The 15461-nt window shown below is 52.8% G+C and overlaps 1 protein-coding gene across 6 annotated transcripts in view; it reads left to right on the top strand.

Moving 5' to 3' along the window:
- Nucleotides 1–15461, top strand: part of Speg (striated muscle enriched protein kinase) — a 59046-nt gene that overhangs the window by 14313 nt on the left and 29272 nt on the right. For all 6 annotated transcript variants that reach the window (XM_070016395.1, XM_070016404.1, XM_070016421.1 and 3 more), the window contains 5 exons: nt 254–1548; nt 3615–3758; nt 4076–4258; nt 14439–14614; nt 14807–14895. In XM_070016395.1, the coding sequence (XP_069872496.1) occupies nt 254–1548; nt 3615–3758; nt 4076–4258; nt 14439–14614; nt 14807–14895 (1887 nt within the window). The remainder of the gene's footprint in view (nt 1–253; nt 1549–3614; nt 3759–4075; nt 4259–14438; nt 14615–14806; nt 14896–15461) is intronic.

Here is a 15461-nt window from a genome sequence, read left to right as displayed (position 1 = left end):
CCCTGGGGCTGAGTTTGGACCTGGACCCAGCCACTACTAGCCCAGTCTTCTGGTGCATGAGCTGCTGGCCTCTCCCCAGCACCTGCTCTGGCCTGTGCCCAACTCCTGGGGGGTGGGGGTGGGGCAGGAGAGTTTGGCCCCTGTCACCCCAAGCCTGCCCAGCATGCTTCACCACCTAATCCCTGTCACAAGCTGAGGGTCTGGGAGGGAAGGCCCCCTGAATCCCCTACCCCTCTTGATCTTGGTTCTGCAGCAGTGTCCCGCAGAGTGGATTTCGCAGGGAGCAGCCTGACCTTCAGCCACCGCCGGCCAGCGAAGCCCCGCGTCCTCGCCCAGCCCTTCCGCCCCCGTCCAAGTCGGCGCTGCTCCCCCCGCCGTCCCCTCGGGTGGGTAAGCGGGCTCTGTCAGGACCCAGTGCCCAGCCCCCAGCCACCCCCACGTCGCCCCACCGACGTACTCAGGAGCCCGGGCTGCTGCCTGAGGACTCCACTGCCGAAGAGAAGCGAGGGAAAAGGCCTTCAGTGGCGGGCACGGCGGAGTCCCGGCCACAGACGCCCCTGAGCGAGGCCTCGGGCCGCCAGTCGGCGCTGGGCCGTTCCCCCAGGCTGGTGCGCGCGGGCTCCCGCATTCAGGACAAGCTGCAGTTCTTCGAGGAGCGACGGCGCAGCCTGGAGCGGAGCGACTCGCCGCCGGCGCCCCTGCGGCCCTGGGTGCCCTTGCGCAAGGCCCGCTCGCTGGAGCAGCCCAAGGCCGAGGCCGAGGCGCCATGGGGCACGCCCGGGGCCTCGCAGGAGGAGCTGCCCGGCCCCCGCGGCGGCGGCAGTGTGGCCGAGCGGCGCCGCCTGTTCCAGCAGAAGGCCGCCTCCCTGGATGAGCGCACCCGACAGCGCAGCCCGGCCTCGGACCTGGAGCTGCGATTTGCCCAGGAGCTGGGCCGCATTCGGCGCTCCACGTCGCGGGAGGAGCTGGTGCGCTCGCACGAGTCCCTGCGCGCCACGCTGCAGCGCGCGCCGTCACCCCGGGAACCGGGCGAGCCCCCGCTCTTCTCTAGGCCCTCCACCCCCAAGACCTCGCGGGCTGTGAGTCCCGCCACCGCCCCGCCACCACCCGCTCCCAGCAGCAAGTCAGGGGATGAGCCTGCGAGGCCCCGGAGCCGAGGGCCCGTGGGCAGGACAGAGCCGGGGGAAGGCCCGCAGCAAGAGGTGAGGCGTCGGGACCAGTTCCCACTGACTCGGAGCAGAGCCATCCAGGAGTGCAGAAGCCCCGTGCCACCCCCAGCCGCCGAGCCCCCAGAGGCCAGGACGAGAGCCCCCGCGGGTCGGAAGCGGGAGCCTCCCGCACAGGCCGTGCGCTTCCTACCCTGGGCCACACCGGGAGTCGAGGGCGCTGCGGGGGCCCAGACCCTGGAGAAGAACAGGGCGGGGCCTGAGGCTGAGAAGAGGCTGCGCAGAGCACCCGAAGAGGATGGTCCCTGGGGGCCCTGGGACCGCAGAGGGGCCCGTAGCCAGGGCAAAAGTCGCAGGGCCCGGCCCACCTCCCCTGAGTTGGGTAAGGTCACTGGGAAAGCTAAGACGATTCCCAGACCTGGGTGGAAGTGGGGGTGGGGGTGGGGGTAGAAGCAAGCTTGTTTGGCCAGAGCCAGGTCTTGGCTTGGGGCTGCTAGGCTGCCCTCAACACAGCGTAGACACAAGCTCAGAAGGTCCTGTGTTAGAACCTGCCCGGTTGCAGAGGCAGAGTGTGTTTGGATGGAGGCTGACTAGAGCAGCGGTGTAAGACTGGTAGGTCCCTAAGGTCCATTGACCTGTTAGGTTGTTGGATCAAGAACCAACAACTAGAAGAGGAAGAGGCACAGGTGGGAACCTGAGGAACCCTCATCCACTCCCTATCCCTCTGCCTAAACAAAACAACAGAAACCATGGTAGCTGATCTCAGACCCTGAAGCAGGCAAGCTTTGGGCTACCTACCCCATCTCTCTGTCCATCCCCTCCCCCCAGTGTCTCCTGACCCATCTGTGACCACTAAAATCAGACTCAGCCTCCTTTTCTAGCTTCCTCTCTTCCATCCTTGCCACTTATATCACTGATCTGACCGAGGTCACTACTTATGCCAACCTGTGCGTTCTCTTTGTGCTTTCTCATGAATGATGAGCAACATCAGAACAGAATATTGTTGCCTCTAACCCTGAATTCTGAACAGCAACTTGGGGCTCACTCCTGAGAAGGCAGAGGAAGCCTCCTTCACCCTTTACCTCTCCCTGCTGCTTCTCCTCTCTGTCCCCTGGAGACCTCACTTCTATCTCTACTATTGCACTCAACACCCATATTTTTCTTCATTAAAATTGCTTTTGCATGTATCAATCACTTCAGGATTTTTAGATGAGGAGACCCCCATTCATCAACATACTGACCACCATTATTGCATACCATGCTCCTGACAGGCTAACTGGGTCCTAGGAACGAATGCTATCTCATTTCAGTCTGTATGCCAGCAGTGCAAAGCATTGAGTTTTATTCCTTCTCCTTCCAGCTGACACAACCTAGGCTTAGAAAGAAAATCTCATTCCTGAAATTGATGCAGCTAGAAAACAGCAGAACTGGAATCCTCACTACCCTTTTGGCTGCATCCATTATCCTTTGTCTAGCTTATAGAATGTCAAGAGTTGGAAAATACCCAAAGAGAACCACAATAGTGGAGTCTGATTGTCTCTGTGTCTCTGTGTCTCTATGAGCTTCCTGTAAGTAGGGACTACATCTTATTTCTTCTTATATCTAATGCACATCAGTGATCAGCATGCAGTAAGTGCAATATGTTGTTTATTGGAGGGAAGGATCAGAGCTGATCTTTACAGGCCTCTCTGATCCCCTTGCTGCTCCTTCTTTGAAGCTGGTGATCTCATGAATTTGATTATTCACCACATGTTGCTCTGGATAACTATTTTTGTATAGGGTGCGTGTGTGTGAGAGAGTGCACGCTGTGCATGCACATGCATGCGTGCGTGCATGCTGGTACTGGGGCTTGAACTCAGGGCCTTGCACTCTTGTTTGGATTTTTTAGCTAAAGGCTGGCACTCTACCATTTGAACCACACCTTCATTTCTGGCTTTTTTGCTGATTATTTAGAGATAAAAATCTCATGGATTTTTCTCATGGACTTGTCTGGACTTATTTGGACCTTAATCCTCAGATCTCAGCCTCTTTAATAGCTAGAATTACAGGCATGAGCCACCAGTGCCCAACTTCTGCTTAGATTTTGACTTGCTGGTACCTTGTCCTTTTGGAGCTTGTTCAGTCTTGTACCTCTTAGAGTGTCTGCACAGGGCCTATTATGCCCCACTTGATGGCTGATCTATGGGAAAATACCCACCACACACCCTATCTCCTTTCAGAAACTTGCACTAATTGTGGATTTCAGCTGTGCTGCCCTGGCTTGGTTAAGAACCTTCTTCCTCTTCTTGTCTCAGACCATTCAAGAGGAACCCTTTGCTCCCTCAGCCTACCCTGCTAGAAGCCCCTTCTCTGGGTTTTTAGGATACAAGGTCACCAACCTCACTTCTTTACCTGAGTTGACCCCACAGGAATTATGTCCACTTACCCTGCAACCCCTGTGTCTGGCAGAATCTTCAGATGACTCCTATGTATCAGCTGGAGAAGAGCCCCTGGAGGCTCCGGTGTTTGAGATTCCCCTGCAGAATGTGGTGGCAGCACCAGGGGCTGATGTTCTGCTTAAGTGTATCATCACCGCCAACCCCCCACCCCAAGGTAAGCTACAGGGCTGGGCCAGTAGGTTGAGATAGAGAACACATAGGACAGGGGAGGGTAGGTTCCCCAAGAGTCCTCCAAAGGAGAGGAAAAGAGGAGGGGGATGATCACTGTGGGCTTTCCTGAACCTTGGGAAATTGCCCAACTTCAAGAGAGGGCAAGGCTCTCTGAGCTTCTCAAGTGAGGTAAGACTCCTCCAGATTTCCACCATGGGAGAGGAGGTACATTAGGCTGCTGTGTGGTACGGAGGCTGGATGAGATTTTCCACATGACCCCATGTGGGCTATGCTGAGTTGGTTCTTGTTATTTCTTCACAGTGTCCTGGAAAAAGAATGGGTCGGAGCTGTGCACTGAGGGCCGCCTCCTCATCCGGGCAGAGGGCGAGCGGCATACCTTGCTGCTCAGGGAAGCCCGGGCCAGTGATGCTGGGAACTATATGGCCACTGCCACCAATGAACTGGGCCAGGCCAGCTGTGCTGCTTCACTTGCCGTGAAACCTGGTAGGGAGCCATAAGCCCAGATCTGGTGGGGTTGAGTTGTGATACTTTACAGTAGTTCTAAGGCTGTGAATCTAGTCTCTTCCCACTTCACCCAAGAGCTTGGGCTTCTCAACATGCTTAATCTCTTCTGCATGTCTTCCTCTTTGGAGAAAGCATTTTAAACGGTGCTGGCGTCAGGGCAGGGGCCACATTCCCAAGGCACCTCCCAGGCTGACCAATTCCCGAAGTTGGTGAAATTTGTCTTTGATGTCTTGTAAATACCATTTTCCTGTGGCAGTACCCTGAACAGGGTCCGGTGGGGAAAGCAGATGGTCTTTGAGTCTTGACAAAAAGAATTTGCTCAAAAAACTTAACAGGCATCAGGTGCCCTTCAGTTCATTTCCTCTCTAGGACAGCTCAGCCCCAGTAAAAGGAGAGGCTTTTAAGTGCCACTCCCCACTCTCCACTTCCAACCTCACTGAACCCCAAGCCAAAAGAGGCTGTGGCTAAGAGCACCATAAGGGGATGGCTGTTCCAAGGCTGCCTTGTTTTCTATTTTTACAAAATCCCTCACTCGGTGTCAGACTACTTCTTTGGGTTTCAGCCCAGTCTTTCTGGTTCAGGTGGGCCGGGGACCCATGTCAGGGTGTATGGCCTGTGCCACTCACTCAGGTGACTGGCTGGGTCTGACAGTGTGCCCACCCACTGTATTGGGGCAGTGGGAAGGAAAAGGCCCAAACATGACCATCATGGGGGTTGCCATTCAGGGGTTCAAATCTAGCTCAGACGACAGTGCAGGGCAGATGAGCCCAGTGCCAAGAGCAGGCTAGCCCAGCTCAGCATTCTGGGATGCCTGCACTGATACTTCAGGGCCCTAGAGGAGGCTAGGATTCAGACGGCAGGGGTGGGAGAAGACATGAGGGGAGGAGGAACAGCACATGATGTTCTGTGCCTTTCTTTCACTCTGTGCCACAGGAGAGGTAAAAGCAGTCCAGCTTAGTGTCAGGGCCCTTGGTTTCAGCTCATGCTAAAGTAGCCTCTTTGGTAGCACTGTAAGGCTGTGTGTAACAGCAGTTCTTCATCTTGCTTTGCTTCCACATCCTTCCTAGGAGCCATATTCAAGGCTTTCTCTCTCTCCTCATTCTCCCATCACGCTGATTCATGCCCATCCTTCCACTGCATGTTTCTACCCTTCCATCACCTCAGAGATCTGGTCTCTGAGTCAGCTCCCAGCTCCCCTAGGGGGCCCAGGCCTGGCTCCAGCACTCCAGTCAATACCTGGCTTAAGCTGAGATCTGGCAAGAGGTGGGGTGCAGGGTGCCCTAGTACTGGCTCAGGGCCATTTGGGAGCCTTTTAAGGTTGGAAAGGCAGCTTGGGGCACAGCAGCTGTCAGCACTTGACTGGGAGTTCTGTTTGCCACATTGAACCTCCTCGAGCTTCAGTTTCCTCATTTGTAAACCAGAGATAATTATACCATCCTCACAGATGAAAGGGAATGTGCGAAACATCTTTATGAACTGTAAAGCTGTAGACAAATGTTAGTTGTTAAGCATTCAGGGGTGATGCTGTGCACATAAGCTCGGCTTTCCATGAGGACCTGGGATGCACCTTGTCCCCTCTTAGTCCTCTCTTCAGACGGTCTGCGCCTTGGCAATGCCAACCCTGATCTCACAAATCCCAGGGGTCCTCTAGATACTCCTTATTTTCCAACCTCTGGGGCCTCAGTCTGTCACAGCATCTCTGTGCCTCTTCTGCCCTGAGGAGCCAGAAAGCCTTTATCACATTAATTGATAAGCCAGGCATTTCAGCAGTCCCCCTTAAGTCAGGCTGGCTCCAGGGCCCAAGAGGCAGGCACCCAGGTCCAAACTCAGCACTGGTTGTCATGGAACAAGCTGACTTTCTTACCCTACAAGGCACTGTTTGGTCCAAAGTAGCTGGATGGGAGCCAGGGGACTTGGAGAGGAGCCAGTAGGTGGAACTAGTGATGGTAAAGACATTTGGCAAGGGGGAGGCAGGGCAGCATAGCCTGAAGTCTGTAGGGAGTGAAGGGTGGGCCTTGACAGGGAATCATGCAGCGAGAGCAGTGGGAGCAGGTGGAGAGGATACTGGGATAGTATCTTATGGGAAGAGGCATACATAGAGCCACATTCCTTTCTTCTTATCTCCCCACCCCCACACCCAATGCCATGGAAACCAGGGCTGGCTGCCCAGTGTGCTTCTGGGGTGCCCATCCCAACAGGGCCAGCTTTTTTGAGAGTCCACAAATCTCTATTTCTGGTTGGGAACTACAGTAACCAAGGCAACAACAGAATTTAGCCCCTCTTTATGGGGAGTAGGGGCTGTTCAGGCAGTGCCTGGCATTCGTCAGTTCTGGCAGCCCCGCCCCAACCCTAAGTCCCTCCTTCGCACTGAATAACCAACCCTCTCATGGAGGATTGAGACTGGAGTGTGAGGGGTGTGCTTCACTCGAGTGAAGCCTTCTCCAGCCACTGCCTCATTCATTGCATAGGCCCCTGCTGAGCACCCACCAGGGCAAGTGCTCCTTCTCTAAGTGGTTTCTTCTGTTTGAAGGGTGCCATGTGCTTTTCTTTCAAATCCTTCCATGTCCTTTTCCTTGATATCTCTACACAGAGCTGAAGAGATACAGATGTAAATAGCCCCATGGCAGGTGGTGATAGTCCCATCTTTTAGACAGAAAGACAAAAGTATAGAGGGGATGAAGACTTGGAACTAGAAGCAGGCCAGCAGTCTCTATTAAGTCTTCCTGGAAGATTGTTTTAAACAATATTGTTTTAAACAATAAATGATTTGGAGTGGGTTGTGCAGTGGAGGATTTGAAGTTTTCATTCAATGTCATTTTTTTTTTTTGGGTCCAGTCATGGGGCCTGAACTCTGGGCCTGGGCACTGTCCCTCAGCTCTTCAGCTCAAGGCTAGCGCTCTACCATTTGAGCCACAGCACCACTTCTGGCTTTTTTCTTTTTGCTTATGTGGTGCTGAGGAATCGAACCCAGGGCCTCAGGCATGCAAGGCAAGCTCTCTACCACTGAGCCACCTTCCCAGCCCCATTCAATGTCATTTTAATTGTCCTGTGCATTAAGTCTCAATGGCTAGAGCTCCTCCCTCATTGGGATGCTGAGCTTTAGGATCTTGAGACTTTTGCAAGCTGAGGTCTCCCAAGTAGCCCTCCCAGCCACTGTACTATCCAGTTCCCTTTCCTGATACTATGAAGAGTTTCAGGGATAAGATGGGTTTGTGTTCCTGAGCTTGTAAAAAGGAGACTGCTCGGGCCTCTGGGTGGTCTGATTGGGGGTTCTCAGTGTTTCCTATTGATTCTCCTGTGTACTCTGTTGTGGCGTTCAGCCTGTTGTCCTTGGCACTCTTGGCTCCTTGTCACTGTGGGCTTTGGTAAGATGCCCTTCAGTGCTGGTCAATGGAAGAGGGGCAGTGTAGCTTCACATGCCTGCACCTCCACCCTATCACTTTCAGGTCTGTGTTTGAGCCTAAGGTTCTAGACTAACTGGTGGACTCTATGCTCAGAAAGAAGTGAGGTTCTGTGGCCAAGGTGAATTGACAGTGAACATTTGGGACAGGGGACAATGCTAGTCAGGCACATTCTGGCCCTGCTCATATGATCATCACTCTTTCTCTCTGTCTCTGTCTGTCTGTCTGTCTCTCTGTGTCTCTGATTCTCTCTGTCTCTCTCTCTATATATATATGCATACATATATGTATAGATATAGATTTAGTAGAGAAAGAGAGATTTCAGTCTATGCACTTTTTTTGTAGTGGAGGGCCCAACACTGATTCTCAAACTTAGTACTTGATGCATTCACTCATTGGCTGGTACTCTGCCAACTGAGCCATACCTCCAACTCCATGATCATTACTTTCACACCAAAGAAGAAGCTGTTTATTGGGGTCATGCATGTAAACGAAAAGGAAGAAAATCATGCCCTCAAATCCTACCCTCCTCTTCTGCCCCAGACCCCTGCCTCTAGCTGCAGTGTCAGCAGCAGCAGCAGTTTCTTCTTCTTCTTTGTCTTCTTTTGTGCTGGTCCTAGGGATTGAACTTTGGGCCTGGGTGCTATCCCTCAGCTCTTCAGCTCAAGGCCAGCACTCTATCACTTGAGCCACAGCTCTACTTTCAGCATTTTTGATGGTTAATTGGAGACAAGCATATCATGGCTGGCTTCAAATTGTTATCCTCAGATCTCATCCTCCATGAGTTGCTAGGATTACAGGCATGGATCTCTGGTGCCTGGCTAGTTTCAGGTTCTTGGTGATGGCAGTTACTGCTAATGGTGGGAACCTATATACCTCATAGTTTCTGCTATTCATCTTGAACAACATCTGGTCTGAGAAACATCTGAAAAAGTAGGGTGGCATGGTCCATTCCACCAGACTCAGCCTCCTTTCCCCTTCCTCCTAACAACAGCAGGAATACCCTGTGTCCCCAAAACTGTTACCTAGAATAGACTTTACCAACTGTCTGTGCAAAGAATGGAGACCTTATTTATTGTGGGTGCAAACATTTTATCTAACCTGAGGCAGTCCAGGATAATCATATGTGAGAAATTCAACATTTTCCTGCTAGGTTAGTCTGACCATGTGAAATTCTCTGTGATCATACATACTTAAAAAAAATCAATCATGGAGCTTGAACTCCGGGCATGGGCACTCTCCCTGAGCTTCTTTGTTCAAGGCTAGTGCTCTCATCTACTTTGATCCACAGCATCACTTCCGGTTTTTTTGTGATTAATTGGAGATAAGATTCTCACAGACTTTTCTGTCCAGGATGGCTTTGAACGAGATCCTCAGATCTCAGCCTCCTGAGTAGCTAACACTACAGGCATGAGCCATTGGCACCTAGCTATACACCTCTTCCCTTCCCTTCCCTCCCTTCCCCTCTCCTCCCCTCCCCTCCCCTCTGCTTCCTACAGGTCTGTCCAGCACAGTGCCTCTCATGCATTAGGCCCTTTTGGGGATCTCACCGAGGCCCATTGGCCTGAGGATGAAAGATGGGGCTAGTTTGGGATTTTATGAGATGGAAGGCCTGAGAGACAAGGGCAGGTGGATAAAGCGTTGTCTCTTTGCCTAGGGTCTAGCTCCTGATGCTCCTCAAGTTGGAAGAGGGTATTATTTTATTGCAGGACTTCAAGTCCTTCCTTTCTACAGAAGTCTTTCCTCCCTTCAAGTTGGGGCTGATCCATCCTTCCTTCCTTTCTTTCTTCCATCCTTCCTTCCTTCTTTCTTTCTTTCTTTCTTTCTTTCTTTCTTTCTTTCTTTCTTTCTTTCTTTCTTCTCTTTCTCTCTTTCTCTTTCTCTCTTTTTCTCTCTTTCTACAAGATTTGACTAAGTTCAGGCCAGTTTCTTTCCTTTTTTGGGGGAGGGGGGTCCGGTCGTGGGGCCTGAACTCTGGGCCTGGGTGCTGTCCCTCAGCTCTTCAGCTCAAGGCTAGCGCTCTACCACTTGAGCCACAGCGCCACTTCCGCCTTTTTTCTTTTTTTGCTTATGTGGTGCTGAGGAATTGAACCCAGGGCCTCATGCATGCAAGGCAAGTGCTCTACCACTGAGCCACCTTCCCAGCCCCAGGCCAATTTCAAACTCATGATCCTCCTACCTCAGTCTACTGAACACTGAGAAAAACTACAGGGTGCATCATCATGCCTGACATGCTTTATATATTTCATTATTTTCTTTTTGTGCCAGTACTGGGGCTTGAACTTAGGAACTGGGTGCTGTCCCTTAGCTTTTTGCTCAAGGCTGGCATTCTGACACTTGAGCTACAGCCTCACACCTGGATTGTTGGTGATTAATTGGAAATAAGAGTCTCACAGACTTGCCTTCCCCACTGGCTTTGAACTGCAGTTCTCAGATCTCCTGAGTAGTTAGGAGTATGGGTATGAGACACTGATGCTTGGCAAATACATTTTGAGTCAAAACTGAAACATTTGGGGCTGGGAAGGTAGTTCAGTGGTAGAGCGCTTGCCTTGCATGCATGAGGCCCTGGGTTCAATTCCTCAGCACCACATAAGTAAAAAAAGAAAAAAGCCGGAAGTGGCGCTGTGGCTCATGTGGTAGGGCGCTAGCCTTGAGCTGAAGAGCTGAGGGACAGCGCCCAGGCCCAGAGTTCAGGCCCCACGACCAGACCCCCCCCCCCCAAAAAAAAAAACTGAAACATTTGGCACCCAGTGCCAAGTCTTATCTCCTGATAGTTTATACCTTCTGTTCCTCTTGCTTTTCCATGGGACATTGCTGTAGCATCCATTTCTAAAAGGATCTATGAGAACCTACCGAAGCAGTGCAGGTAGAAGGAGAGTGAAGGGCCAGGCCAAGTGGAAATATAGGCAAACCTCCAGCATGTTTCTTCTTTACAACACAGAGAGCCCCTCTTGGCCTTGTGAATAAAGGCTACATTCCTTAAGCTGATCACTACCTTCTGGATCCCTAGCTGGAGGGGTCAGAGACCTGAGGATGCATCAACAGTGACAGGAAGCAGCAAAAGGCACTTGCTCTCACATTGCATTGCTGGCTTCTTCCCCCAGCTCTGTCACCAGACAGTTGAGCTACAGGCCTCAGTTGTGCTTTCCAGGCCTCTGAACATTTGTTCATGCAGGTGCCTCTGCCTTGAATGCTATTTTTTTTCCTGTTTAAATACCACCTCTTCCCTTAGTTCCCTCTTTTTCCCTGAGCCAAAAGTCATCTCCAGCTCTCCACAGCACTCTTATGGCCCTTATCTGCTCCTTTCTGGGCACCTTGTCAATCATTGCTGCTTGCTGGTCTAGTCATCTCTGGGCTTGACTTGTCATCCTTACTAGTCAAAGGCTACTGAACACATATCTGGGCCTTCTCTATACTCTAGCCTTTGCTGTCAACCCTGGAGGCCTTCCTGGACATCCAAGGACTATGTAAATGACAAGGACTGGATATGAGGTAGAAGTTGGGGACAGAAAGCTTCAGCAGCTCCAAGTACTGAGGGCATTCTGGGCAACACATGAAGGCTGGGCAGGTTAGTGAGGTTTTGCCTAAGAGTGGAGGAAAACTATAGTCCTAATAGTATGGTTCCCAGACTGGCAGCATCAGTGTCCCTTGGGAATGTATCAGAAATTTAGACTGTTGGCCCAACCCAGACCTCCTGAATTAGGAACTCCAGGATTGCATTCCAGCCATCTATAATCTAAGGGGCCATCCAGGTGATTTTTACTGCCTAGTAAACTTTGAAAAGCACTGTAGGGGTTTAGAGATCTGGCTCAAGATGAGAGGCTAGCTGGTGCAGCGGGAAGTTCACGGGCTGTGCTGGCCCTGCTCTAAAGCTGAATGACTATGTTAACCGGGACTCAATGAAACTACCTAATAGTTTTCTTTCTCCCATGAGGATCCATCAGCAGTGGTCCCTAATCTTTCACATGCATAGGAATCATTTGAGTACTTTTGAAAATGCCATTTCCTGATCTAGTATCAGAAAAACCTTAATTCTATAGGCCAAGCAAGGCCCAGGAATCCGGTGGCGCACATTTCATGTGTTAGATATTAACTAGTATCTAATGCGGTGGCTGCAGCTCTCTCTGTGGTGAGAGCACAGGGCTGTTGGAAAAGGTTGGGACAGGCTGGTCTGAGGAAGGACAATTCCCTTATTTGTGAGCTTCCTAATGCCAGTGTTTTCATTAACTGCGTTTGACCTGGGAACAGTTGTTCAAAGGGCAGATACAGGACTGGGTGGTCAGTATGGGAGGCCTTCTGTGGTATATACCTCTTAGGTGGGGGTATCTATTCCCCACTTCCTGAGTGTTGTTTTTCCACAGGGAAAACCAGCCTTGTGGGTGGAGCAGGGCTGGCCTATTAGGGACTAGCTACAAAGGTGGTTTTGGCCATGGAACCCAATGACAGGCTGGTAGAGACAAGTGTGGGGCCCCAGGATCCTCCATCAGCATCTTTGACTATGAAGTTTGGGGGTATGTCAACATAGGGACCACCGCTATTACTTTTCCCCTGAACCTCCTACCTGGACAAGGCTGGTAGTCATTTTGTCCAAGGGGCTTGAGGACCTGGGCTTGCTCTATGGCTAGATGTCCCTGAGATGCTATTCCCACAGACGCCACCAGGGGTCTCTGAGGCACCCAGCAAACCTTCCCAATCTCACATAAATCTCTTCCCCACCCTCCCTCCGTGGGCGGGGGAGCTACCTCAGCACTGTCCAGCCTGGGGGTGACCCTGGAGCAGGACTCCATTCTTCAGGAGGGAGAGGGGCCATGCCTGTGACCTCAGTGTCAGCTGAGGGCCAAGCCTCTAGCAGCAACCCTCCAAGACTGCCAGCTTGTAGATGGGCCCTCCCCTCTTGGTTCCCACCCTCCCTTCCTCACTGGCAGTGCTGGGAAACACTGGTCATAGCTTGGGAATGTGGCCCTGGGAGGGGATAAGGTGAGAAGGGGAGGGAGAAGGACATGTGGCCCCTGTTTAACAGCCTCCTCTTGAGGCTTCCCAGCAAGATGCAAATAAGTGCTATGAGGAGGGGGCTGGCAAGGGGGACCCACCCTTACCTTAACTCTAGCACTGGTGGCATGATGGGTGAAGGGCAGGTTTTCAGCAGGTGCTCTGCAGGGCTCGTGGGGTGCTGACCCCATGTTCTGGAATGACTGCTAGGCCAGGACTGGGGAGGAAGAAGTGGGGTTTCTGGACCCCCATCAGGTCAAGGGGGAAGAGAGCAAGCAAAGAGTGTGTTGGCTGTAGGGCTGAGGCTGATCCGGGCATTCCCAGGTCGGGGTGGGGGGCTTAGGGAGGGGCAGCTCCTTTGGTGGACTTGGGGACCCTAATGGGTGAGGCTAGGCTCATGAACGGCATAGTACAGTGCCACCCACTCTGTCCCCCTCTGTGGACCGAGCCCCCCACTCCCTCCCACTTCTCACCTGGAGCTCTGCTCTTGTCAGGGCCCCGAGCTGTAAGGAGAAGAAAGGCAGACCACTTCTTGGGAATGAGCTAGGGCTAAATTCAGCCATTCCATTAGGCTCTGCCCCTCCCTCTGCTCCCTCTCGGCTCCTGGCCCGGCTGCCTGTGGTCTCAGCAGGCACCACCTTCCCAGCCAGCGCTTGCCTGCCTGCCTGCCTGCCTGCCTGCTGCCTGCTTCAGGCTAGCCTCCCACTGGCCACCCCCACCTCTCTTCCCCTCCCCCAGGGCCCACTCAGTAGGGGCCTCAGCTGGGGCAGGGAGTGAGTGGGGCTTGGCCGGCTGGGTGTCTGTTCCCTGGGGAGCCAAGGCCCGGTGGGCAGTAGGAAGGCGGCAGGAAGGACCGGTGCCAGAGCAGAGCCTCCTGGAAGGTGCAGGTCGGGGTCCGTGTGCAGAGTCTCGGAGTGAGTTGGGGTGCAGCTCTTTGGGGGCTTAGAGTATGGGGGGGAGAGCCAGGAGGAGGGGCCCCAGGGGCTGTGGTAGATCCATGTCTGTATTTGGCAGTCGGATAAGAGCCAGCTCGGCATGGCTGGGCCCCTGGCCAGCTTTGGGGGAGGGTGTCAGGGCTCTGGGGACACCTCCCCCCCCAAAGGCACACTCTAGTGTCCTCTCCACCAGACGGAGTCACCCTTTTCTGTGGATGACCATGGCTCCACTTCCCCCTCCCTGTGGACTTTTGGGGTCCCTGCTGTAGAGTTAGGGCCAACAGGTGCTCCTGCGGTATCTGTGGCAGGAAGCTGAGAAGGGAGGGGGGAAGGGCAGGCTGGACACTGCCACATCATTGGCTCTGGACGGAGGTCAGAATGGGACTCGTCGGAGGTGTGTGTTCCTCTGCACCATGCCTAGCCTGCCTAAGAAAGCAGTGTCTTGGTTCTGCTACTCTGGGGCTGCAGAGACCTGTGCTGCCTGCTTTGGGGGCCTGTGATTGGTCGTTTGGACTCACGCTTCTCACCAGGAATGCAAATTTCCTGCTCCTTTAGAATTCAGAGTTCCCTCTCAAAGTCCATTTGCCACCCTTGTGCTGTGGTGTCCCTCCTAGAGGGGTGAACAGGGTCAGTGTTGGCAAGGTCTGAGGTGGAGGAGGAATTGGAGCCCAGGGATAACAAGGACTTGGGCATGCAGTTGGATGGAGTCCAGGAGGTAAAGTCAGGGCAGGGCCCACAGAAGCCCTTCATTCCTGGGCTCTTTGTGACATTCACAGCTAGTGTTTGGTCTCTCTGTCTCTTCCTCCCCTGGCATCCTCTCTGTCTCTCCTCCAGGTGGGTCCACATCCCCTTTCAGCAGCCCCATCACCTCCGATGAAGAGTACCTGAGCCCCCCAGAGGAATTCCCAGAGCCTGGGGAGACCTGGCCCCAAACCCCCACCATGAAGCTCAGTCCCAGCCAAGATCGTCATTCTTCTGACACTGGCTGCAAAGCACCACCTACCTTTAAGGTCAGACCCCTGAGATGACTCCCAGGCCCTATGTACCCCATTCTTTGGGATGCCCCTTGGGGTCATGCCTAAGCCTTATTATTCCTCCTTATCCAAAGCCAGCCTCATTGAGACTGACGTGGAAAAGATCTCTGTCCCAAGTTCCCCAGCACTCTACCCTATCATTCCTGACACTTTGGGGTTCCCTTTCAGGTCTCACTCATGGACCAGTCAGTAAGGGAAGGCCAAGATGTCATCATGAGCATCCGTGTGCAGGGTGAGCCCAAGCCTGTGGTCTCTTGGTAAGTAGTGGCCACTTACTACCACCCCCACAGCATCTCCACTTCTGAGAGCTGGCTTTGGCGGAAGGGAGCAGAGCCCTAGAAGACTTCCTTGGGAGTTCTTACCCCAGGGCTAGCAGTCCCACTCCCATCCATGGTGAGAGGTCACCATGGTATTCAAGGTTTATTCAGAGCCTTCTTCTCGGGAGACGTTGGAGTAATATAAGGTTCACATCTGACTCTTAGTCCTGGACAAGGCTAACCCACCCCCATCCAGTCACTTGATACAGGGTGACTTTTGAGTTCCTCTCTACCCAATCCTGTGCTTGGCCTGGGCGTTACAATTTGTTTCTGAGCTTCCTGGGGAGGCCCAGAATTCAATGTGGGTCTCAGCTGCGGTGCCTAGCTTACCCCAGGCTCCTAGAACATCTCCTGCCCAGCATGATTTTTATTGGTTTAGCTTTTGTGTTTTTCATTTTTAATTGATTGTCTGGTCTCTTGTGATTTTTGTTGTTGTTAACATTGTGAATTCTTTTGTATTCCTTTTGGAAAGTGGGCAAGCCATCTTTCTGGTATTAATAGATGAA

This window comes from Dipodomys merriami, unplaced genomic scaffold (genome assembly GCF_024711535.1).
Source record: "Dipodomys merriami isolate MVZ:Mamm:240054 unplaced genomic scaffold, mDipMer1.0.p SCAF_1, whole genome shotgun sequence".
In the NCBI taxonomy this organism is placed as follows: domain Eukaryota; kingdom Metazoa; phylum Chordata; class Mammalia; order Rodentia; family Heteromyidae; genus Dipodomys; species Dipodomys merriami.
Note: the sequence above shows the minus strand (reverse complement) of the source record. Positions and strands in the feature narration are given on the sequence as shown.